The sequence below is a fragment of the Eleginops maclovinus genome, chromosome 13, assembly GCF_036324505.1.
Source record: "Eleginops maclovinus isolate JMC-PN-2008 ecotype Puerto Natales chromosome 13, JC_Emac_rtc_rv5, whole genome shotgun sequence".
Lineage (NCBI taxonomy): Eukaryota > Metazoa > Chordata > Actinopteri > Perciformes > Eleginopidae > Eleginops > Eleginops maclovinus.
Genome location: NC_086361.1, coordinates 19,953,982 through 19,976,420, shown reverse-complemented (window position 1 = coordinate 19,976,420; position 22,439 = coordinate 19,953,982). Strand labels below are relative to the sequence as shown.

Sequence of the window (22,439 nt, the reverse complement as noted above, 5' to 3'; positions counted from 1 at the left end):
TATACGGTTTGGAACATTTCTGCATTAAAATGTGTAAAATAACTAGACCTAAGACCTTATATACTTAGCTGAATTGTTGTCCCAAATGTTTCCAACCTTTTTTCCAACCTAAAGAAATCTGTGCATTCATTCAAAGTAACAACTGCAATATCACGTATCTGTTTTGTGCTCGCTTCAGCATTGTGGTTGTCATAATTTGACTTTTTCTCACGTGTTTACATGTTTAAAATTGTATATTTCAATTTGGATAAAGGGTTTTTAGTCCATGGAGGTCTGGATTCAAAATAATCGGAGAAACAAGATTAGCAAACGTCAGTGGCAGCAGCAAGTCCTCCGAGAAACACCGATTTTTTAAACATAAATTCCTGTATTCAGTGATTTTTATCTGCTTCAATCTCAGGGTGCATTTGTTTTGTAGAGGAGGAAAAGTACAGAATCCTATCCTGGAAAACTCTGTCTATTGTTATTGTTTTGAGTTAGAGACCCTCTAGTGGCAGCAAAATTACACACGCATTTTATTGCTACTATAGATCCACCATCCTTTCAGCTTTATGGATACATACGTATGTGGCCTCATTCTAGTGGAATGGCTTGTCCTCCCTCAGATCATCTCGGACCTGGAGTCGTGGAACGAGGAGCTGACGGGTCAGATGACAGACTTCGACACAGAGGATCTGACGCTGGCCGAGCAGCGGCTGCAGCACCACGCTGACAAAGCCCTGACCATGAACAACCTCACCTTCGACGTCATCCACCAGGGCCAGGAGCTGCTGCAGTACGTCAACGAAGTCCAGGCCTCTGGTGAGTGCGACTCCAACGCTGTCGGTGCTGTGATTTAGGAACCAAAAACAAAGCAGTCGATATGTTTTTTTAGTAGCTTTCCTTCAATTAGAATTTCCTTTGTTACAAAGAATGGTAGCAGTGAGGACGTCGTCTGTAGGCCAAACCAGAAGTAAGAACTGCATGATGTCCCTTGTCATACAGCAGTGGGATTTACCTTCTGATTTTGGAATATTGCTGGAAAATAGGATCTGTGGCAAACACACATTTTTGATACTTACATGATTTGTTTAGCAGAATAATCTCCACATATTTACACCACCTTTATGAGTTATAAAGTGTTAATGCAATTGGCACACAAAAAACAACATGAGGCTATAAAGGAACTACATTATACCTCACCACCGCTAAGCTAAAGGTAGCTAATGTTCGACGCATCAGCAGTCTCATTTAGACACTTTTTAGCAGCCGTCGTTTTTATGACACATCAAAGCTTTCGACATTAACCAGGGGGGTACTTACTGATGTGTTTTATGTCATAGAACGGCGTTTTAATCTCTTAAGCTTGTGTTAAACACAGAGCTTATTTCAGCAGTCTAACCAAAAAATAAGTCTGCTTTGAGATGAGGGAACCAATGGTGGTAAAATGCTGACTCATTTCAGGGTTTGAGGAATCATTCCTGCACCACACTACTTCCTCATATCATTTCCGAGGCAGAAAATGCTTTTAAATGTCCTATAGTTCTGTATCCGTCCTCCTGTGATACTGCTTTTATAAGCCAGTCAATCTTAAACGTGTGTCGGAGATGTGAAGAGATGTTTGTCGCCACATCGTGCGGCCTAGGGTTTAATCAGGATTCAGCTCCTGTTCGCTGCTGCTGCTGCTGCTGCTGCTGCTGCTCGTCTCTCTGTGTTGGCTGCATTAGTTTAATATTGATACAGTGTAGGTGTCGCGGGTCAGCTGCGTTCGGTGTTTGTGATGAGAGGCTCCCACTCACCAGCTATAATAACTCACCTGTGATCTCACATGCTAATAGGTGCTCTGTAAAACCACACAGCGCACGGTTACATCATGTCACGCGGATTGAAACATGCTGATCATATTATTCAAAGAGCAGTTATTATAAAAGAGCTACGGTGGTAAGACTAATGCGAATGTGATGACTCATTAGAGAGTGAGGTATTTGACGTGTGAAGAGAAAACACTGATAAAAAATACATTAAAAAGTGTGCATTATAACTTAATCCAACATAAAGAAGCATTTAATTTTAAAAATAATGTGCAATTTAACTGTTCACAAAAGGTATGTTACTTTCTATTTAGCTCTGTTATTTATATACATGTTGTATTTATTACTCTAGTTATATTTTGGTAATTTTTGTGCAATTTCCATCATTATCTCATCTTCTATCTAACCCTGCTGTGTGTTTCTCCTGCAGGCGTGGAGCTGCTGTGCGACCGGGACGTGGACATGGCGACGCGGGTCCAGGACCTGCTGGAGTTTCTCCACGAGAAGCAGCAAGAACTGGACCTGGCAGCCGAGCAGCACCGGCGACACCTGGAGCAGTGCGTCCAGCTGAGACACCTGCAGGCGGAGGTCAAACAGGTGAGGGACACCTCAGATAAGGCGCCATCTGCAGGCTGAGATTTCTTTACTTCAGTGTACCAAGATGCAGCAGAGACCCAGAAAAAAAAACCGTAATAATAACATTGGAATTGGTGAAATTTGAACACAGCTTTCTTCATTTTTTTAAGGTTCTGGGTTGGATTCGAAACGGCGAGTCGATGCTGAATGCCGGTCTCATAACAGCCAGCTCCCTGCAGGAGGCTGAGCAGCTGCAGAGGGAACACGAACAGTTTCAACACGCCATTGAGGTGAGTTCATTTACCCCATCAGCTTCTAACCCTAACCTGTTCTCTATCCAACGTCTGGAGGTTGATATTTTGGTCATTCTAACCCCATCCATCTCCATTTCTTCCCTGTGTGCAGAAAACCCACCAGAGTGCGCTGCAGGTTCAGCAGAAGGCCGAGGCTCTGCTCCAGGCGAACCACTACGACATGGACCTGATCAGGGACTGTGCAGAGAGCGTGGCGTCCCACTGGCAGCAGCTCATGCTGAAGATGGAGGACAGACTCAAGCTGGTTAACGCCTCCGTGGCCTTCTACAAGACGTCTGAACAGGTAGGAGCATCAAATGTGACTTCATCTTTTCCACACAATCTCCACCAGTGTGTTCCCCCAGACTCACTGAGTGTGTCCCCTCAGGTGTGCAGTGTTTTGGAGAGCCTGGAGCAGGAGTACAAGAGAGAGGAGGACTGGTGCGGAGGAGCCGACAAACTGGGACCCAACTGTGAAACGGACCACGTCAGCCCAATGATCAGCAAACACCTGGAGCAGAAGGAGGCCTTCCTCAAGGTAACGCACAGGAGAATCAACGCAGCTCTTTAAGAAGGCATCAAGTTCCATCTCTGATCTCAGTGTGTGTGTGTGTGTGTGTGTGTGTGTGTGTGTGTGTGTGTGTGTGTGTGTGTGTGTGTGTGTGTGTGTGTGTGTGTGTGTGTGTGTGTGTGTGTGTGTGTGTGTGTGTGTGTGTGTGTGTGTGTGTGTGTGTGTGTGTGTGTGTGTGTGTGTGTGTGTGTGTGTGTGTGTGTGTGTGTGTGTGTGTGTGTGTGTGTGTGTGTGTGAATACTTCCACCAGGCATGCACTCTGGCCAGAAGAAATGCTGACGTCTTCCTCAAGTACATGCACAGGAACAGCGTCAACATGCCCGGGATGCTGAGCCATGTCAAAGCTCCAGAACAGCAGGTCAAAAGTAAGTGATGTAAAAAGTTAGTTATTAAAAGCTGTGGATTATTTTAAGATGCTTAGAAAATAATTTGATACTTAGCTGCCATTGATAACTGAAAGTAATAGATAGCCCATATGGTTAAACTAGGTATCTAAAAGTAACAAACAAAGGTAGAATTAATGGATTAAGGGTTGAAATAGTCAAAAAACAACCAGCCCATTCAAATGTTAGCAGTATGCAAAGTTATATTTGTTTATTCCCCACAGTGCAAATTGATTAACATCAGTGTAGATGTGTCAGTGTAATCCAAAAGGCTTATTTAATAACAGTAGTCCCTTGGCCTGATGTTGAATTTGCCATTTAAACAACTCAATCAAACACACAACAGGACCAACAAAACAAAACAAACAGCTAAGAAAGGATCAAATCTGAGAGTAAATTTGAATGTGTGAAAAAAATATCCAGGGAAACTTGAAATGTCCTGCAAAGTTGGGAACTCCTGATCTGAATCCTGTCTGTTTTCTGTTGTTCTCAGACATCCTCAATGAGCTGCTGCAGAGAGAGAACCGCGTCCTCCACTTCTGGACCATGAGGAAGCGGCGGCTGGACCAGTGTCAGCAGTACGTGGTGTTTGAACGCAGCGCCAAACAGGTACAGAACACACCAAAACACAATCAAATCCATTTTACTGACACTTGTGTGGCTGAAGCAGAGGGGGGATATCAGATATTTACTGAAGTGGAAGTGGATATGGACCCAGCAGGAAATGGATTTAAATGAAATAAAGGACTAATTTCTTGCCACCACTGATCTGAAGTTTCATAGCTTCATACCCGCGCACATACACTGTTGTCTGTGGTCATGTGATCTGACGGTGTGTGCGTTTTGGTGTCTTCAGGCTCTGGAGTGGATTCACGACACCGGGGAGTTTTACCTCTCCACACACACCTCCACCGGCTCCAGTATCCACCACACACAGGAGCTGCTGAAGGAGCACGAGGACTTCCACATCACAGCCAAGGTCTGCCTCACTCTCACACACACACTCTGATACATGTCACTATGTGTGTACTTATAACACTCAACCCCCTCCCCCTCTCCTTCAGCAAACTAAGGAGCGTGTCAAGCTGCTGATCCAGCTGGCTGACGGCTTCTGCGAGAAAGGCCACAGTCACGCTGGAGAGATCAAGAAATGGGTGACGGCCGTGGACAAACGCTACCGGGACTTCTCGCTGCGCATGGACAAGTACCGCTGCAGCCTGGAGAAAGCCCTCGGCATCTCCTCGGACTCGAACAAGGCCGTACGTGCTCGTATTTTTTAGCGGCAAATCAGATAATTGAGGTTAGACCTGCCTCTTAACATCCCTTATTAATGTGTCTGTGCTCTTCTTAGAGTAAGGATCTCCAGCTGGACATCATCCCCGCCACGGCTCCGGGGTCGGAGGTCAAACTGCGCGATGCCGCTCATGAGCTCAACGAGGAGAAACGCAAGTCGGCGCGCAGGAAGGAGTATGTCAGCGCTTCCTGTTTATGTCACACTACTAGAACAATATATTTCAAATAAATAAATAAAATGATAGTTTGTTATAATGCAGCGGAGTAAAAAATGCTTTACACTTTGCCAAATTAAAATGTTTAGTATGTAGCTTGCGTAGCTAAAAGCTCTGCTAATAAACAGGACGTGCTAAGCTAGCCTAATAGTAGCACGTCAGCATATTATTAATTGCATTTTCCTTATCTTGAATTATGTTTCATAGCATGTTTGGATGTTTAATTAAATAATTGGACAGGTGCCAAAAGACGCAGCAGAGTGGACCAGTGGTTACTAAGTCGGTTCTCCTACTCAAGTACAGACACACCAGCTGAAGCTACAGGCAGGAAAAGGAGACATTTTATACGAGCGTCACAAATCACCAGCGTGATCTCAGTCGTTCAGGATGCTTTATGACCACCTCAGTGCTATGGCCCTCTTTCATTATTCATTAATGTAAATTGATTAGGCAGGCTGGCTGAAAGAGAGCCGTCCGCGGTGGTGATTTATCATTATGTGTTTGAGGACTTTGTAAAAATTATTGTGTGTGTGTGTGCAGGTTCATCATGGCAGAGCTGATTCAGACAGAGAAAGCCTACGTGCGAGACCTGCGGGAGTGCATGGATGTGAGTTCAGCTTGTCCACCCACCGCTGTTCACCTGTTTGATGCCACTGTTGTGCAACAGCTTTTCACACATAATCTGGGAATGAATCAGAAAGCTGTTTACAAGATTTTTGTTGTTTTTTAAATTGTCTTTTTTTTTGTCTCTTTGCAGACCTACCTGTGGGAGATGACCAGTGGTGTCGAGGAGATCCCTCCAGGAATCATCAACAAGGAGCACATCATCTTTGGAAACATGCAGGATCTATACGAGTTCCACCACAAGTAAGAAACACCTTGTAAAATAAACCAGAATACCTTCATTTTTTCCACAGAGGGGACATATTGCAAAATGAGGCATGCACAAATTAATAAATATTCCACAAATTACAAAATTAAAGAAGACATCCAGGTGGAGAAAAATCAGTAGCAGTAAATAATAATACAAAATAAGTGTAACATGTAGAATGCAGTGTGATAGCAGCCAGATAAGAAGTAGAAATAAGTGTTATTTACATATTTCTTGCAGTAATTTGAGTCTGACCAATAATAATAATAATAATAATGATAAAGCAGTACATATTGCACAACGGAGGTGGTATTGTCGAGTTGTGCTTCAAAAAAGTAGTATTACAACAACATTAAAGCAAAGTTTGGTGTCTTTAGTACATTGTTGGACTACAATTCTTCTGAAGTTAATGCATATTCAATACTTGTTTTAGATTTGATTAAAAAATGGATTCATATTTGTGTCGTGTGTTACATTTATATCTCTTTTTTTATCGTCAGTATCTTCCTCAAAGAGTTGGAGAAATACGAGCAGCTCCCGGAGGATGTTGGGCATTGCTTCGTCACATGGGTGTGTATCATTTGTGCTCCGGCAGCACACCTAATTATTTGAACCCCTAAAACACCAATCACACTGGAAACGTATCTGTTATTATTTTCTGTACTATGCATGTTGAGTTTTTTAATGTATTTTGACTCAGTAATATGCTTCAACCAACCTGAGATGCCATTATTATAATTGATCATATTATTAGTGATATAAACATTTAATTTGTGTGGCCAAACCTGCTTTTCGACAGGTACATTTAGATACTTGATTTATGCCTTTGTGATGACAACCATTAACCCATCTCTCTCTTCCTCTAGGCTGATAAGTTCCAGATGTATGTGAACTACTGCAAGAACAAGCCCGACTCCACCCAGCTCATCCTAGAGCATGCTGGGAACTACTTTGATGTGAGTGACACCGACAACCATTTCTTCAATATTCAGTGTTTCTTCCCCAGCTTTACGTACGATCTCACCTCGCTCTTCTCTCTGTGCAGGAGATCCAACAGAGGCACCGACTGGCCAACTCCATCTCCTCCTATCTGATCAAACCGGTGCAGAGAATCACCAAGTATCAGCTCCTGTTGAAGGTAACCCCCCGTCAAACCTCACGACTGTGGTGTGTCTCTCTGTTAGTGCCTTGTTTGATTGTGTGTGTGTTTTTAGGAGCTGCTGACTTGCTGTGAAGAAGGGAAAGGAGAAATAAAGGACGGCCTGGAGGTGATGCTCAGCGTCCCTAAGAAAGCCAACGATGCCATGCACCTCTCCATGCTGGAAGGTGACACACGTTATTTATGTGTCTGTGATCTCTTACTGTATGTTGTATTAATATCAACTTAAACACGCTCAATCCCTCTCGTTCTCCCAGGTTTCGATGAAAACATCGAGTCCCAGGGCGAGCTCATTCTCCAGGAGTCGTTCCAGGTGTGGGATCCGAAGACTCTGATCCGAAAGGGTCGGGAGCGCCACCTCTTCCTCTTTGAGATGTCCCTCATCTTCAGCAAGGAGGTCAAGGACTCAAACGGCCGTAGCAAATACATCTACAAGAGCAAACTCTTTGTAAGTAGAGGATGGTGTTTGGATCAGAGGAGTAACTGAATTAAAATAATTAGGTCTCAATCACCAATATGTTCAATCTGAAATGTGTCCGAGTTGCATCATTTTTTGTACCTGTGTTCTTAAAAGGATGAATCCTATCTAAGAGCTTGAGACTGCAGGGCCGTGTGCAAACACTGAGATTGAAATCAAGTCAAGGCTGTTAAAGGAAAAGACTCCTATTTATTTACAACTGTTATAAATAAACAGGGGTGTTTTTGCAGGAAGTAAACGGCAAGCAAGCAGCCAGCTTATTCCGTGGATATCAAATAACACACACAGATACATCGGCTGCTTTTACTGGATTTGTTTTGATGTGCTCTTTGTTTATTTAGATAACCCATTGTGCTTTTTCACAAACTGATCCGTGCTTCATAATCCCAAAAGACAAATAGCATTTAATAGCATTTAAATGTTCCTCTGTGCCTCTCATCATCACTTAGCTGTAGTTAAATCTAATCGACCCTTCCCGACTCGACACTGTCTCAGATATCTCAAGAAATGACACTTTATCTGGAGCAAGAATCTGTTATAAAGCTGATATTTGTGATTTACATCTCCTCATATCATCCCTGTCTCTCCCCCAGACGTCAGAGCTGGGGGTGACGGAACACGTTGAAGGAGACCCCTGTAAGTTTGCTCTATGGGTGGGACGCACCCCGACGTCTGACAACAAGATTGTGCTCAAGGTAAAACACGCTTCCTCTCTTAAGAATCCAACAAATGTCTTCAAGGGTTGACTAGTACAGATTTTCCAAGGCAGAGTCTTGAATTTGCAGGGTAGGAAAAGTCTTAAAAATGAACTAAATAAATAAATGCTTTGGAAAAACTGTGTATTGGTCTAACCCAGTGTTGCTCTCCTCTTCATATTCAACACTCACACCTTTCCTTTCCTCAGCCCTCCTGTGTTGTATTTTCTCCTTTGATTGCATGAGCGGCTTTAAGCTAGCAGAAGCTCTCTCTCTAGTCACAAACTCCTCTCTTCTTCTCCTCTGGGTTTCTGTCTTCTTTCTCGTCCCTCTCTGTCCTCTGCTTTGATCCGTCCGTTAACAAACACATCTGGGGCTGTTCTTTCTCTGGATGTTTGTATCTTTAATTCTCTCTGTGGGCTGACATGCTTCCACCAACGCTGCTGACACCGATTCAACCCCTGAACGCCCACCATCTCCCATCCTGGCTTGATGCCACTTTGTGAAGTGACTAGTAGCCATATTCTAACTGAAAAATAGGCTTTCTTTTAAAGGGGTCCTATTACGCTCAATTTTCAGGTTCATCTTAGTGTGTTGTGCCTCTAATGTGACATGTTTACTCGCTTTAATGTTGAAAAAGCTCTATATTTTAGCCGGCTCTGCTGCTTAGAGATGTCCCACCCCTTAGCCTATCAGGTACGATGTGTTGGAGCGCTAGCCAATAGAAGCTCTAGTGTTACTAGTGATGTCAATAAATTACGGAAGTAAAGGAAAGCAGACCATTGACATGCACTAAAACCTATATAACAGACAACTGGATAGAGACACCCCCAAAAAAGCATAATAGGGCCCTTTAATGATCCAAACACCATTATGAAACAACTGTAAAGCATTCATTTATCGAGCTCACTGGAAGAATTTTAAATCTTCTGTGAGTTTTCCTGTTGAATTTGTCACTAGATGGATTTAAATGAGTGTCAGCCGTTGGAACAGCATGAAGCCGAACTCCTCACACGTTTAATTCTGAGCGTTACAACTCAATGTTACACGGTGACTAACCGCTGAGAAGCTGTCCTGTGGTATGTGCATTGTGAACGAAGTGTGTCTCATTGCTATCTACACACGCTCTCACACACACAACCATCCAATCTGCTTCACCTTTCATTGGCTGTCGAGGCAGAATATGAGTGTTTCTATCATCGTGTCAAATCATTCTGTCAGAGTAACAAATGTGTCATGTTTACCTTCACAAATCAAACCAGTGAAATTCTCTATTTTATATTTCAAATTCAAAGCTAAGTCAGGGATCCAAACACGGAGCCATGGTGAGTACCAACTATCCCGACACACCGCCCTCACTTCTCACAAGTCTGAAACTCTGAGCGCCTCTCATCCTCACCCTGCTTGAACTAGAGGTGTAATAGCAGCAACATGTGACCCATCAAATAAATCCTTTATTTAAGACTAATGCCATAGCTGGGCGGTGAACGATTGTGAATTTCGGACAGAGATTCCTAACTAAACTGTTGTCAGTGTTAAAAGTCAAAGCAACCTTCCTGTTGTCCTCGGGTCAAAGAACACATTTGCTTGTCTTTAGTATGTTTTTCCATTTTGTCCACGAGAACTTTCATTGAATTTTGGCTTTTATTCAAATGTATGTAAATCACTCAGCATTTTGACCTTTTTTAAACTCAACTAATTTGGTGTAAATGAGTTTTATTGACCATATCATTTTAGTAAAACTTGTGGTAAGAAGTCTGAATAAAGTTGGCTTTAAAGGTTTAACACAGATTTTGGGTAATTATGTATACTATATGTCTTAGAGTAATCAAACCGGGAGGACTAAAGCTGCACAGTTGATAGGAGAACAACACAAGAGTAGAGTCAGTTTGCGTAATGTTATGGATTAAAAAAAGTTGAATTAGCTACTCTTACTTTATCTTTAGCAAGAGTAATGGATCAGTAGTTGAAAGAGCCTAACATAAGTGCAAGGGGAATGGACGATATTGGATTTTATAGCAGATAGAGATAAAAAACTGACTTGAAAAAAAAATTCTGTGAAAGTGAATTATTGAACCTGATTTTTAAAAAGAAGATACAGTCATTATCATTTAAAAGGGAAATGACTCGCATAAGGGTGAATATTTATTAATTTAGTAAGTATGTTTATATAATCTGACAAGTTGTTGATTGTTGGGAATCACTGGTCTGAAGTAGGATCATATATTTCTAAAGAAATCATCTGAAATTGAGTCGATAAGAGGTGACTGGAGGTAAATTCAGACTTGTGAGAAGCACACAGAGTGAAACAAGAATTCCAGAGAAAGGTCATTTCCCAGTCACTCTAACCCTGGACGTGTTTTCAATCTGAACAGGCGTCCAGCATCGAGAACAAACAGGACTGGATCAAACACATCAGGGAGGTGATTCAGGAGCGCACCATCCACCTGAGAGGAGCGCTGAAGGAGCCCATCCATATCCCCAAAACAACCTCCGCCAAGCCCCACAGGGCGAGGGGAAGGTAAACATGTGGCTGTACTTCATTAGTTACTGTATTTTTTTTATCCTAGACGATTTAGATTGAACTGTGGAGCCGCACTCTGGAGTTCATTGGACACCCTCTAACCATGATGTGTGTGTCTTTCAGGGACGGAGAGGACCTGGACAGTCAGGGTGAAGGCAGCAGCCAACCAGACACCATCTCTCTGGCATCCCGCACTTCACAGAACACACTGGACAGCGACAAGGTGAGCACACACACACACACACAAACACACACACACACACACGCACACACACACACACACACACCTACCTACTGAAGACCAGGAATGATGCAGTATTTCTTATGCTATCTTCGTTTTGTATAGTGTCTTATCGTACCGTACCACATTTCGTATCTAACCTCATCTTGTCTCTTATCATACCATATTGTATCCCCCCCCCCCCAGCTCTCCGGTGGCTGTGAGCTGACCGTGGTGATTCACGACTTCATGGCGAGCAACAGCAACGAGCTGACGGTGCGTCGCGGTCAGACGGTGGAGGTTCTGGAGCGCTGCCACGAAAAGCCCGACTGGTGCCTGGTCCGCACCACCGACCGCTCCCCCGCCATGGAGGGCCTGGTGCCCTGCTCCATGCTCTGCATCGCACACTCGCGCTCATCCATGGAGATGGAGGGCATCTACAACCACAAAGGTACACAGTGTCTGTGTTAGGGAAGTCAAATGGTCTTTCCAGATATGTACAGTTTATAAATTGATCAGTTCATGCTCTGAAACAGGAGCTTAATTAAATACTTTGACTTTCAGACACTCTGTCGGTGTGCAGCAACGACTCCATCATGCCGGGATCGTCTGCCACGCTCCAGCCCGGTCACGGCATCGGTTCCCACACCTCACCTGGGCCCAAGAGACCAGGTAGGAGCTCCTGTGACACACAAGCACTTCCATGTTGAAAAAACAAGCACTAGAGATGACTTATTACACTATCTTGAAGTAAAACCTCATATTGAAAGGCCTGAGAGACCAAAACAAATATACCCGATAATCTATTTTTGAAGTGTGATTTCTGTCATTAATGACTGAAGAACGGGTATGAAAAATATAGAGGTTTTATCTGGATAATCTTTATGTTTTATCTGTGAAACAGGGAGTACTTCTTTCAGCGCCATAGGTTTTAAATGTTGTTATTAAAACAGAACACAACAAATCTCCAGCCAAAAGAAAGCCATAGCCTTTAGTTGGTGGTGCACTTCTGCCTCTTGTGGCCTGAGTGAGTATTACAACAACAAACATTAGAAATTATCCGGACAGCAAATAAATGAATAAATTACCTGATAAATACGTTGCTTTCCACCTGTTTCACAGATACAGCAATGCAAATAATTTGAATAAAGATTATCCTGTAATATATATTTATTTTTGACCTAAAAAGTGTTTAAATCAGACTTAGAAAATGGACCACCCAAATGTGGTTTTGCTTTTCAGGGCTTCTGTAATCTAGTGCTGTTTCTTACAACAACAAGGAACTTTAAGGCACTAAATATAAGAATTCAATTTAAGAAAAATGCTTCACCTCCCTCTGTTATTTCACTGACATAATCCTCTCAACATTTAATTGTGTTGTTCTCTTTTTCTAAGGTAACACGCTGAGGAAGTGGCTCACCAGCCCAGTGCGCCGACTAAGCAGCGGCAAGGCTGACGGCCACGTGAAGAAGCTCGCCCACAAGCACAAGAAGAGCCGCGACGTGAGGAAGAGCGGCGAGATGACGATGGGGTCGCAGAAAGACTCTGACGACAGCGCCGCGACTCCTCAGGACGAGACTGTGGAGGAGGTGGGTGGACACACACAACTCTCATCACGTCCCAATGTAGTTTTGTGATGTAAACTTTGTCGTCCATCCTAACGCTGTAAAACCTTCCCTCGTTACTTTAAGAAAGGACAGAACAAAGTAATTCGTGCCATATCATGGTCCAAGACGATGCACAGCGCCTGTTTAATGTAGTAAATATGCTCAACGACAGACAGCAGACCTTATCCCAACTTATTCCACCTTGCATACACATAAAACTAGAAAAAGGGCATCCTATAAAGGGTTCAAAAAACATGTGTATCATATGCAGTGGTGTCTGCCGAGGCACACAGGTATTAATAATAATAATAATACATCTTTATTTGTACAGCACTTTTCATACAGCATGTGCAGCTCAGAGTGCTTTACAAAAATGGCACACGTCACAAGTTAAAGACAAACAACAATAAATTCCCCTCAGGTCAGAGACATTTTCAGACATGCAGCATAGCGAGAAAATATAACATTTTAACAGGAAAGATTCCTCTGGGAAAAATAAGACACAAGACTAAGGAAATCGATACAAAGATAGAGAACCGTATAAATAAAAGCAAACATGTGTACAGTAAAATGTGAAAGGATGATAGTAATAAAACCTTCATAATTATAATAAAGGGTCCAAATATTAAAAGACCAACAAAATGTTGCTATTGAAAACTAATTACAAATTAAAACCCTCTAAGACCAATAAAATCAATAAAACGACTGAAAAGGAAAGACCATTTAAAGGCGGTGTCGTTAATAACAAGCTCATCTAAAAAGAATGTGTCTTTAGCTGTCGCTTAAATTATTGAATGATATTTTAAACGACAGATGGACGAATAAGAAAATATTACCCTGTTACATTCTTTATGTGTCAAAGAGAGCCTATGACTGCTGCTGTTTACCAAATATATCAAAGCTTAAACACACTGAAATGCCTTTAATTTACTTAATTATTTTCCCTTTGTCATACGTCTTTATTTGTTGTATCCAGCCAACGTTCACACTGATGATCTCCATCATTTCTTGTGATGGTAAATGTATTTTTTATTCTGTTTCTGAATAAAATGAACTGATTTATTGCAGAGGGTTCGTAACGAGGGCCTGTCGAGCGGCACGCTGTCCAAGTCCAGCTCTTCGGGCATGCAGAGCTGCGGGGAGGAGGAGGGCGAGGAGGGCGCCGACTCGGTGCCTCTGCCCCCGCCCATGGCCATCCAGCAGCACAGCCTGCTGCAGCCAGACTCACAGGACGACAAGGTGAGAGGGAGGACGTCCCGGCGGGGGGCCGGAGACACGGTTCAGAGACACAGGGACGGAGAGGGAGAGATGATGAAGCAGCTGCAGGAGGAGGAAGAGGAGTCACAGGGGAGACATTATGATTTAGTTTCTGGTGCTGCAGAGTAGGTTCACAGAGTTCTTATACTAGGTCAGAGAGGAGTTTTTTGGGGGGGGGTTCATCCTTGGAGATTCTATATATAGTGATGTTGGTAGAGATTTGTGTCCCATCACCTTCAGACATCTATGTTAGCACTCTTCCTGTCAGTGTTGGACAGTTGTGCAGAAATAGCTAAACGAAAAATGTACAGGAAGGACCGATTCAACATCTTTCATTCCTCATTAGTAGGAATTACTTTCAGAATAGTGACTAAAACCATCACATTGGATTGGATATTGTGTATTTGATAAATGGTAAATGACCCTTCATCATGTACACTTTGTACCTAGGAACGGGGGTAACATGTTTAGCTAATTAAAGCACAATTTATAATCTTTTGTAGGACGCACTTCTTCTTATACAGGCTCTGTTTCTTCTCATCGTTTTGATTTGGGTCACAAACTGTCCTTCAAATTCAGTCATAAAGGAGTTTTTTTTGGGGGGGGGGTTCATCCTATAATTGGTGAAGTGAGCCGAGATGCCGTCAGAAATTTCTGTCCCATGAGCTTTATGTTCCTTCTTGTACCGTTTTATTTTGACCTCAGTTGTGCAGAAATAGTTCAAACCAAACAGGAAAGACAGCTTTAACACCTTTTATTCCTCATGATTAGGAATTATTATCATATGAGTGACTAAAACTTTCAGATTTGATTGGCTTTTGTATGATTGAAGGGTTAATGACCTTACATCATGTATATGTTTGCACCTAGGAGCAGGAGAAGCTAATTTAAGCCCCACTTGAGATCTTCTTTAAGACGAACACTTCTCACACAGGCTCTGTTTCTCCTCATTGTTATGATTTTAAGGTTACATTTTCCCTCCTCTCTGTCTCCCACTCCCCCCAAAAAAAAGCATTTCCTGACAGAAGTTGTGACTCCTTTTGGTTTCTGTGATGCATAACTTTTGATCTTGGCATGTTGCATCTCACTCTCCCGTCTGCAGAAAGCAATGAATGGTTTCACTCTCTCCGAGTTTTCGACTAAAGCAGCAAAGCTCCTCTGACACTAATTTCTGTTTCTCTTTTGTTTTGTTTTCTGGTTGTATCGTTTGCTGTTTGCCACGCTGTAGCATTACCTTGATTTATGTCCTGTCTTTGCTTTGTCTCAGTTTCCATACCTCTCCATCTGAAATGCCCTGCTCTCCCCCGTCTCGTCCCTCGATCAATTCTTTAATTCCTTTCTCCCCCCTGCTCCTCAGCTTTAAATGCAACTTGCTTAAACCCCTTTCCTTTTTTTCCAACTACACTTTCTATAGTGAAAGGATTTAAGCTTTTTTAGACTTTCTTCTTTTTAAAAAAACACCTTTTTCTCTGTCCCCTGAAATTCACTCTTCCTAACTTTTGTATTTTTCTGATTCCTGAATTTCTTTAGTGTAGATTTATTTCCTTCCATCTTTTTTTTTTTTCACTCATTTGGACTTATGCCCTGTTTCTACAACACACCACTGTAGAGTCGCCTGGCACAGGAGTGAGGGCATTGTGGGAAAATGTAGATAAAGAGAAGACGCGTGTAGCTCTTAACTCTTAATAAATGGCAATGTGGATGTTTTCTCTGTCGGGTCGAGTCCGGATCAGAGGGCTTTAATGCCTCGTTTTTTAACGCCTTGACCCTAAAGACTGCAGCTTTTTCCTGCATGTTTGGAAAAGTAGAAACCCCCGTCAGCAGAGCAGGCAGCTCCCCTGGAAATCTCAATATGCTTAGGTCAAAATAAAAGCCCCCCCCGTGTTCCCATCATCCTCAAACCCCCTCACTCCCCTTCCCTCTCCCGCCCGCTCGTCCTCATCTCCGTTTTTTACCCTCTGTGCGTTAACCTCATACCCATGCGAGTAATTGGCATCTCTAAACGCTGGCGAGGCCAGAAGGGCACACAGCCTCACCCAGAAAACCTAATTGGGGAAAGTCTTGAAGCACAGCACAGCAAGGGTGAGCCTCTCCTGAACTATATTTACATACATGCACATCCCTCTTCCATCCTTCGCTCTGTTAGCATCCTCTCTTTACTTCAAAGAATGATCATCGTCACCCGACGAAGCAAAAAAGGAATCCATCACTTTCTCTGCCCCCCACCTTCTCCCCGTCACCATTTATTCCCATATCTCACTTTATTTCCCATTCCTGAGTTTGGTTCACCCCGACTTCAACCCCATGTTTCTACCTTTTTGAAGTTTATTTATGATATACTTTTCTTTTTTTCGCTTAAGAGATAAACCCCCGGGCCTCGGGGCTTCACTTGGAGCTCTCTCCCGACTACAGCATTAAACATTTAACAAACATATTCACTGAGTCATTGCTAACTCAAATAATAAAGGGTAACATTAACCTATATCGAACTTTGAAATGAATCCTAACCAACAGTATAGTAATAAGCTTTTTATTTTGCTATCTTTTTATGGATTATTCCAGCTTACAGTAAGTTTCACATTCATGGGTTCAATGATCCTTGAAGTTCCTCATAAAACATAGAGCTTTTAATGTCTTTTTTTAAGAGATGTTTTTTATGAACATTTTTTGACTAAATCTCCTTAAATGAGGTATCGTCTATTTTCTCACTAGGAATAGCTGTATTAACACATAGAGCAGATATAGAGATTAAAGAATAGCTGTAATAAACTGTACATTTTATCAGGTTTTAATGCTCTTTTCTGTCCCCACCCCCCTCTCCACTCTCATCTCTCTATTTGTCCTCAGACCTCTTCTCGTCTGTCCGTCCGTCCGTCCAGTTCAGAGACGCCCAGCGCCGCAGAGCTGGTGAGCGCCATCGAGGAGCTGGTCAAAAGCAAGATGGTAGGACAACAAACACACTTAGTTTGATGTTTCCCTTTGTACATAAAGTTATTTAGGTAGCTTTTACGATACATTATTCAGAGTTTAAATGTGTCTTACATCAGCCGGGCTCAGACTGCACGCAAAAGTACAAATGAGTTGGGTTTTTCTTCAGTGTGAACCGCATAAATAACATGGAATCTGATGTTTGATTTAGTTTAATATGCAGATTTTCTTCACTCTATATCAACATGTATCCTAATTCTGCTCAGGCTTGGATTCACACTCCCCTCTGTGCAGAAGTAGCACCCTTCACTCCACAAAAAACCCTGACTTAATTAAAAATGGTGTCTCTTTCTCCTCTTCCTCAGTGTCTGCTCACACATTTGTTGGCTTCCTCTGCACATTACTTTATTTTAAGAACTGTTAATGCTGACTTCAGTGTGCCTGAGTGCTGCGACTGTGTAATCATTCTTTTGCGCCAGAAAACCCCCCCAAGTTTTTTTTAATATCTGACCAATAAATCAAAGTGAAGCTCTTTATATACCGTGTGAACTTTGCCTAAGTTGCCTTAAGAGATGTTCATGAAAGCATTTCATTAAGTCTTAAGTCTGCTTACCTTCTGTTCCTCTGTGGTTTCAGGCTTTGGAGGACAGACCCAGCTCTCTGTCAGTGGAGCAAGGGGACAGCAGCTCTCCCTCCTTCAACCCCTCTGACAACTCCCTCCTCTCCTCCTCCTCCCCCATGGAAGAGGTGGACGAACGCAGGAACAGCGTCCTGAAGAAAAGACAGTACGTCTGTTTTCCTATATCTATATCATAAATAACACAGACACTGATTTCTTGAATTTTGATTTAAATGTCTGTTCTGTTCTGTAGCTACATCCTGCTGGAGATGGTGGAGACGGAGAGAGATTACGTCAGAGACCTGGGCCTGGTGGTGGAGGTGAGTCGATACTCCATCAGCTGTTTCACTGGTTACATCAGGTGGTTTCCCAGTAGTAAGCACAGCTGACTATTCTGACTAGCATTAGCATCATTATCCACACAGTCCACAAACCTATCCACATCCATCTACTATCTTTTATTTATTTCAGTTCATCTGTATCAACACAGCCGATACAGACAAAAGAAAACATGGAAGATAAATAAGAATATATGGGGAATTAAATAAATAAATTGGGCTTTCTTCTTAAAAAATAAATACATAAAATAAAATATATTTAGAAAATGTTGCTGTCGACACAATCCATAAGGACATTTATAAATGAAATATAAAATAAGTATAAAATAATAAGGATTAAAATTAATAGAAAATACTAATAAATGAAAATAAATGAATACATTAATTAAAATACATTTTGGAAAACAAAAAGGGGGCTGTGTGGAAACGTGTGAAAGTGTAAATGTGTGATCCATTGTTCCCAAAAACACTACGAATTGGTCGAAGCCGGGGTCACCTCACTGGACAGTTCAATGGTATCTTGGGGTGGGGGACAGCACACGCGCTGTTTTTAATGTGTAACTGTGTTCCCATTTGAAGGGCTACATGAGCCGGATGAAGGAGGAGGGAGTCCCCGACGATATGAAGGGAAAAGACAAAATCGTGTTCGGCAACATCCACCAGATCTACGACTGGCACAAAGAGTACGTGACACACACATCTGGAGGATCCTTTCCCCGTTCAGATTCACGAGCACTGTCGCTAACTCTCCTCTCTCTGGTGTGTTTAGCTTCTTCCTCGGGGAGTTGGAGAAATGTTTGGAGGACCCTGACCGGCTGGGACCGCTCTTTCTCAAACAGGTTTGTCTGCAGTTCCCAAATGTGTCTTTCTGTTGTACATGCTTGTACACATTGGATCATGTTGTGTGCTTTTCGTACGCAGGAACGGAGACTGACCATGTACATAGTGTACTGTCAGAACAAGCCCAAGTCGGAGCACATCGTCTCGGAGTACATCGACACCTATTTTGAGGTATGAGCCTGATTATTTTCAAAGATTTTACCCCAGAATAGTTGCTTTCTTAATTTCTGAATTAACCTCTGACCTCTGACCTCTGCAGGACCTGAAGCAGCGGCTGGGCCAGCGGGTGCCGATCACAGACCTGCTCATCAAGCCAGTCCAGAGGATCATGAAGTACCAGCTGCTGCTCAAGGTCCGTCTATTACTATACAGCAGGGGGCGCCAGAGCTGCCTTTTAAATACATCAAATATGTTTTCTTTCAAATGTGTTGTACCTATTTCTCTCCTGGGGAAAATATAGCCTGTCAAAGTAGAATATACTGCAATTAGTTACATAGTAATTCCAAACCTCGAGCATTTTTATTTTGATTTGTTTGAGAGAGTAAAAGAAAGTCCTACTTCATGCACATTTGAAATTAGGACACTTTTAATTAACGTCATCATTTTTCAACATACCTTTGAATTTACATGTTTGATGAAAGAAAAGCTACCAACATGTTTGTGTTTGCTGTGAGTTATGGATTTTAGGAAGAAAATCAGCAGTTCAGACTTGCTTCATCTCTACATGTTATCCTCACTGTCACCTGCTGTCTTTAATTGTACATCTCACTTTTAAAATATTTCTTTAGTTTCAGAGTTTATTTTTCTTCTGTTTTAGGATTTCTTGAAACACTCTAAAAAGGCTGGGCTGGAGTCCATGGAGTTAGAGGTAAGAGCGTCAAACAGTTCTTCTTAATCACTTCATATTAAACCCAACGTGTTCTGGAGTCTCGTCAACATTGTGGTCCCTTGTGACTTTCACAGAAAGCAGTGGAGGTGATGTGCATCGTGCCGAAAAGGTGTAATGACATGATGAATGTCGGCCGGCTTCAGGGATTCGATGTAAGTAATGACCATCGGAAGCACAGTCCTCTTTTAATCTAAACTCGCACCGTTAGTGTTGTCTCTCTTGGTTTCTTGACCTGATCTTTCGATCTCCATCTTGGTCCATCTCCAGGGGAAGATCGTGGCTCAGGGTCGCCTCCTGCTGCAGGACACGTTCATGGTGTCCGACACCGAGGGCCGGATGAAGGAGAGGAGAGTCTTCCTCTTCGAGCAGGTGGTCATCTTCAGCGAGCCCCTCGACAAGAAGAAAGGTTTCTCTCTGCCAGGCTTCCTCTACAAGAACAGCATCAAGGTAACAGGCCTGCATAGGAGGACAAACTCTGTGTACTGGTGCTGTATGATGTCATAGGAGGAGGGATGATGAAGGGCTTGTAGCGTCCTCTGGTGGAGGAACTGGGAATTACAAGCATGTACAAAGAACACGGTTATACCGAGACATGTAGATATCGGGGCTGCATGATATGAGGAAGATGGTATTGTTAAATATCCTGATAACAGTATTAAATCAAGGACCAACATTACTGCAAAAATACAACACATTTTTAGAGAAAAATGTAAGGAAGTTACTTACAGTATTCTTTGATTGCACAAATTGCGCAATAACTTGAAAAATGTCACTAATTAAAAAAAGAAAGTGCAGTTTTCTCCTGAAAATACCTGATATATGTGTCACAAAAATTGAAATTGTCATGACGTTAAAACCAATATTTATATATTTTGTGCAACCCTGGTAGGGGGTCCCGTCCTGCATCATGGGCAGAATATCTGTTTGTGTTTTTTGTAGCTTTTATACTAAAAATGTGGTCTCATCAAACTGACAATTGTTTTGTAGTTTACATTTTTATAAATCTATGCAAGAAACAAGAACAATGTTGTCTCTAAAGAATGAAACCCCCCCCCTGCAGGTGAACTGTCTGGGCATGGAGGAGAGCATGGAGGCGGATCTCTGCACCTTCATCCTCACCTCTCGCTCCTCCAACGGGCCCCTGGAGTCCTTCGTGCTCCACTCCGCCCACCCAGGGGTGCGCGAGGTGTGGACCCTTCAGATCGGCCAGATCCTCGAGATCCAACGCAACTTCCTCAACGGTAGGCTGACACACACACACACACACACACACACAACACACACACACACACACACACACACACACACACACACACACACACACACACACACACACACAAGGGACTGTGTGTTACTTGTGATTTCCTTTGTATCTCACCCCAGCTCTGACCTCACCAATAGAGTATCAGAGGAACCATGTGGGGGCGAGTGGGGGGCCATGTGCCGGGGCTCCGGGGGGAGGCAGCGGTGCAGCCCCTGCAGTCGGAGGAGGAAGCTCCCCGGCTAGTTCCATCCCTTCAGGGACCCAGGGTGGCTCCCGTCGGCCCTCCAGGATCCCCCAGCCCTCCCGCCTGCCCCAGCCCCTCCGCCACCCCCCCGACCCTGACGGCCCCAACAAGATGTCAGGTAGGAACCATCCGTACTGTTTAAATTAGTCTGTCGCACAATGAAGGTTTGACTGAGGTGTGAGTTCTGCTCACTTATGATCCAGGTTCATCCCCAAGTCCCGCCCCTCCTGCCCCCCTCCCTCCAGGGGGAAGCCCCCAGGGAAAGCGCCCTATCCAGCCCCCTGAGGACCGAGCACATACCCCCCCTCCTGCCAGTGCTGTAGCCTCTGTCCCCCGCGCAACAGTCGGGCCCCTGCCCTCTACACCCACTTCCAAACCACGGCCAGGAGCCGTGTCCCCTTTGGCCCCCCCTCTGGCCACCCCTGCCTTCGGTAAGGACGGCCTCCCTCCTCCCCCTCCCAGCCCGGGCCACAAATCCGGATCTGGATTCTGGAGCTCCATGCCGGGCTCCCCAGCCAGCCGGCCTGGCTCCTTCACTTTCCCGGGGGAGGCGGGGGAGAGTCCGGTCCGGCAGAACTCCAACCAGATCCAGACCGGCTCGGGGTCCGGGAGCCACAGACACTCCACGCACAGCAAGGAGGCCGACCGCATGAGCACGTGCTCGTCGGCCAGCGAGCAGTCCATCCAGTCCACCCAGAGCAATGGGGTAAGAGCGGCGCTGCACCGACTAACCCTCCCCCCCCACCCGCAGAGGGAGGCCGGTCCGTCCTGTCTGTCTCCTGTCGCTGCAGCAGTGCTACTAACCTCTGACAGCCTGCTCCTCAGCATCCTCTCTCTCTCTGTGGTTTCCGGGCTCAGACCCCCTCTAGTGGACCTCAGCTCTTCAGCGGTTCCTCTTCCAGGCTGTCTCTAAACTTTCACAACGCTTCTACTAACACCTGACTTCCTCTTGGCCGTACTCCACCTGCTGCTGTCTTCATGGTGTGCCACTGAAATGTACTTTTCCTCCGACTAACCTCCGACGTTTGTGGCCTACAAACCGGACAGAGACCCTCTCATTCAGCCTGACACTCCGCTCTCGTCTTCGCCCGCAGAGCAAAGACGAGACAACATCTGATTTCTGCCTTTCTTCACTCGGCTCTTTGTTTGTTTTTTCACAAAATAATACCTTGCTGTTTGTTAGTCTGTCCCTTCACTCTAATCCTTTCTGAAGACTAAATCCAGTGGACTTAATCAAACCTCTACCTCCTGATCTGACCTTTTCTCTCACTTGTATTCACTAAATGTACTAGGATCAGATTTAATGGAATAGTTCTGTCTAGTAGTCGAGTTGCCAGCACTGTGAACCTGGAAATGTTGAGTACCCTAAAGTTTTATGCTAGAGA

At 43.7% G+C, this 22,439-nt stretch overlaps 1 protein-coding gene across 5 annotated transcripts in view; it reads left to right on the top strand.

Annotated features, from left to right (window-relative positions):
- Window positions 1-22,439, top strand: part of LOC134874775 (triple functional domain protein-like) — a 79,797-nt gene that overhangs the window by 49,930 nt on the left and 7,428 nt on the right. For 2 of the 5 annotated variants that reach the window (XM_063898941.1, XM_063898940.1), the window contains exons 17-54: window positions 606-801; window positions 2,221-2,387; window positions 2,537-2,656; window positions 2,772-2,963; window positions 3,048-3,197; window positions 3,481-3,595; window positions 4,107-4,222; window positions 4,470-4,592; window positions 4,678-4,872; window positions 4,965-5,080; window positions 5,662-5,728; window positions 5,879-5,988; window positions 6,493-6,562; window positions 6,859-6,948; window positions 7,038-7,130; window positions 7,207-7,318; window positions 7,409-7,599; window positions 8,223-8,324; window positions 9,620-9,649; window positions 10,700-10,845; window positions 10,972-11,071; window positions 11,276-11,519; window positions 11,633-11,740; window positions 12,464-12,657; window positions 13,744-13,914; window positions 16,780-16,875; window positions 17,497-17,645; window positions 17,733-17,799; window positions 18,397-18,500; window positions 18,587-18,656; window positions 18,739-18,828; window positions 18,917-19,009; window positions 19,475-19,525; window positions 19,621-19,698; window positions 19,814-19,993; window positions 20,607-20,787; window positions 20,930-21,172; window positions 21,258-21,760. In XM_063898941.1, the coding sequence (XP_063755011.1) occupies window positions 606-801; window positions 2,221-2,387; window positions 2,537-2,656; window positions 2,772-2,963; window positions 3,048-3,197; window positions 3,481-3,595; window positions 4,107-4,222; window positions 4,470-4,592; window positions 4,678-4,872; window positions 4,965-5,080; window positions 5,662-5,728; window positions 5,879-5,988; window positions 6,493-6,562; window positions 6,859-6,948; window positions 7,038-7,130; window positions 7,207-7,318; window positions 7,409-7,599; window positions 8,223-8,324; window positions 9,620-9,649; window positions 10,700-10,845; window positions 10,972-11,071; window positions 11,276-11,519; window positions 11,633-11,740; window positions 12,464-12,657; window positions 13,744-13,914; window positions 16,780-16,875; window positions 17,497-17,645; window positions 17,733-17,799; window positions 18,397-18,500; window positions 18,587-18,656; window positions 18,739-18,828; window positions 18,917-19,009; window positions 19,475-19,525; window positions 19,621-19,698; window positions 19,814-19,993; window positions 20,607-20,787; window positions 20,930-21,172; window positions 21,258-21,760 (5,223 nt within the window). The remainder of the gene's footprint in view (window positions 1-605; window positions 802-2,220; window positions 2,388-2,536; window positions 2,657-2,771; window positions 2,964-3,047; window positions 3,198-3,480; window positions 3,596-4,106; window positions 4,223-4,469; window positions 4,593-4,677; window positions 4,873-4,964; window positions 5,081-5,661; window positions 5,729-5,878; window positions 5,989-6,492; window positions 6,563-6,858; window positions 6,949-7,037; window positions 7,131-7,206; window positions 7,319-7,408; window positions 7,600-8,222; window positions 8,325-9,619; window positions 9,650-10,699; window positions 10,846-10,971; window positions 11,072-11,275; window positions 11,520-11,632; window positions 11,741-12,463; window positions 12,658-13,743; window positions 13,915-16,779; window positions 16,876-17,496; window positions 17,646-17,732; window positions 17,800-18,396; window positions 18,501-18,586; window positions 18,657-18,738; window positions 18,829-18,916; window positions 19,010-19,474; window positions 19,526-19,620; window positions 19,699-19,813; window positions 19,994-20,606; window positions 20,788-20,929; window positions 21,173-21,257; window positions 21,761-22,439) is intronic. The other 3 variants (XM_063898944.1, XM_063898943.1, XM_063898942.1) reach the window with 2 other exon arrangements.